This window comes from Humulus lupulus, chromosome 7 (assembly GCF_963169125.1).
Source record: "Humulus lupulus chromosome 7, drHumLupu1.1, whole genome shotgun sequence".
NCBI classification, from domain to species: domain Eukaryota; kingdom Viridiplantae; phylum Streptophyta; class Magnoliopsida; order Rosales; family Cannabaceae; genus Humulus; species Humulus lupulus.
The window spans coordinates 3,517,035-3,518,332 of NC_084799.1; the positions used below are offsets into that span (position 1 = coordinate 3,517,035).

The 1,298-nt window shown below is 32.1% G+C and overlaps 1 protein-coding gene across 1 annotated transcript; it reads left to right on the top strand.

Annotated features, from left to right (window-relative positions):
• LOC133789361 (uncharacterized) lies at positions 1 to 583 on the top strand. The gene is made up of 2 exons (XM_062227213.1): positions 1 to 66; positions 199 to 583. Exons 1-2 carry the CDS (start codon positions 16 to 18, stop codon positions 451 to 453), a joined length of 306 nt encoding a protein of 101 aa, XP_062083197.1. The 5' UTR covers positions 1 to 15; the 3' UTR covers positions 454 to 583.
• Positions 584 to 1,298: the final 715 nt, after the last annotated feature.

Consider the following 1,298-nt stretch of genomic DNA (forward strand, 5'->3'; position numbering starts at 1 on the left):
CTCTCTTCCTTAGGGATGGCCTCTCCCGTGCTTTCTCTTGGCAATGAAGCATCTACAAGAACAAAGGTAAGAGCACGTGTAATTATAACTCTTCTATGCACCTTGTTTAAATTTAGATTTTTATGTAAAATTAAAATCTCAAGATATATCCGGCCCGGGCCCCTCCTCCTCCTTCTTCTCCTTGTTCGTGTTTTGCAGATCGGAGAACAACTTTCTCATATAGATCGAAGCGTAGATCAAAGAGCACCTTCGCAGATCGAGCTCATTGCTCGCTGCTGGTTTAGATCACCATTCAACCATAATTCTCTTCTTCTTCGGTTTAGATCTAGCGAAGCTTCAGTGGTTACCATAGGGGTTTCTACGTTACCAGAGATATGGGGTGGTACATTTTCTCCTACTCAAATCTGGGCTCAGCTTCCATTTCTGGGTCTCCCTGTAAGTATTTCTATATAGATATATATTTATATATATATATAAATTTTCACAAGAATTAAATTGAATGCAGAATCATTGTACTAATCTTGGACACCCTTTGGGCACAGATCTCCAATTTGTACAAGATTGCATTTTGTTTGAGTGTGAATCATTTGTGATTATGTACTTTTGTTTTATTGGGTAATTATTTGTTTTTATCTTAGTCACCCTGAAATATGAACATGAATTATTTTATAATTTACTAGCTAGAATCAGATCGAACTGCAAATAAAGTTAACTGATGAACTATCAAGAACCATATCCTGTCAATTTGGTTTAGGCTCTCTATGCATCATGGTATGGGTATTTATATTAGTTTTTGAAGAGAAAACTATATATGTTATTCTAAGTAATGGCCTACATATATAGCATAAAGAAATATAAGATTATGTATAGTTATAGAGTTGTCCCTTGACTAATATTTTTTTTCAAGAGAAATATAGTTATTTTCCTCTTCTTGCTATATAGTTGTAAAAATTATATTATCTCATTTATCATATATATACATATATAAAGCAAAAAAATATAGTTGAAAATGATCAACGAGAAAGATAAACATAATGATAGTGTTATATTATGCTTCAGTAAATGAGAATTATATACCTTGTTTGTGCCTATTTTGGTTAATTGTTTTGTCCTTGTCTTTGTTCTGCCCTTTGCTTTTCTGTTGTTTCTTTTAGAGATACTGACTGGAACAGTAAAATTGAGAATGCAAGGACCATGTAGTATTCTTTTTGATTTTATTATTAGTAAAATGGGGCACTTATAGTTAAAAGTTAAATTGATTGGTTTTTTTTTTGTCAAAGTAAAGAGAATTTATTAAA

Coding starts and splice junctions, on each gene's coding strand:
- LOC133789361 (XM_062227213.1), top strand. CDS start 16: ATGGCCTCTCCCGTGCTTTCTCTTGGCAATGAAGCATCTACAAGAACA. Junction 67..198: donor AAGCATCTACAAGAACAAAG/GTAAGAGCACGT, acceptor CGTGTTTTGCAG/ATCGGAGAACAACTTTCTCA.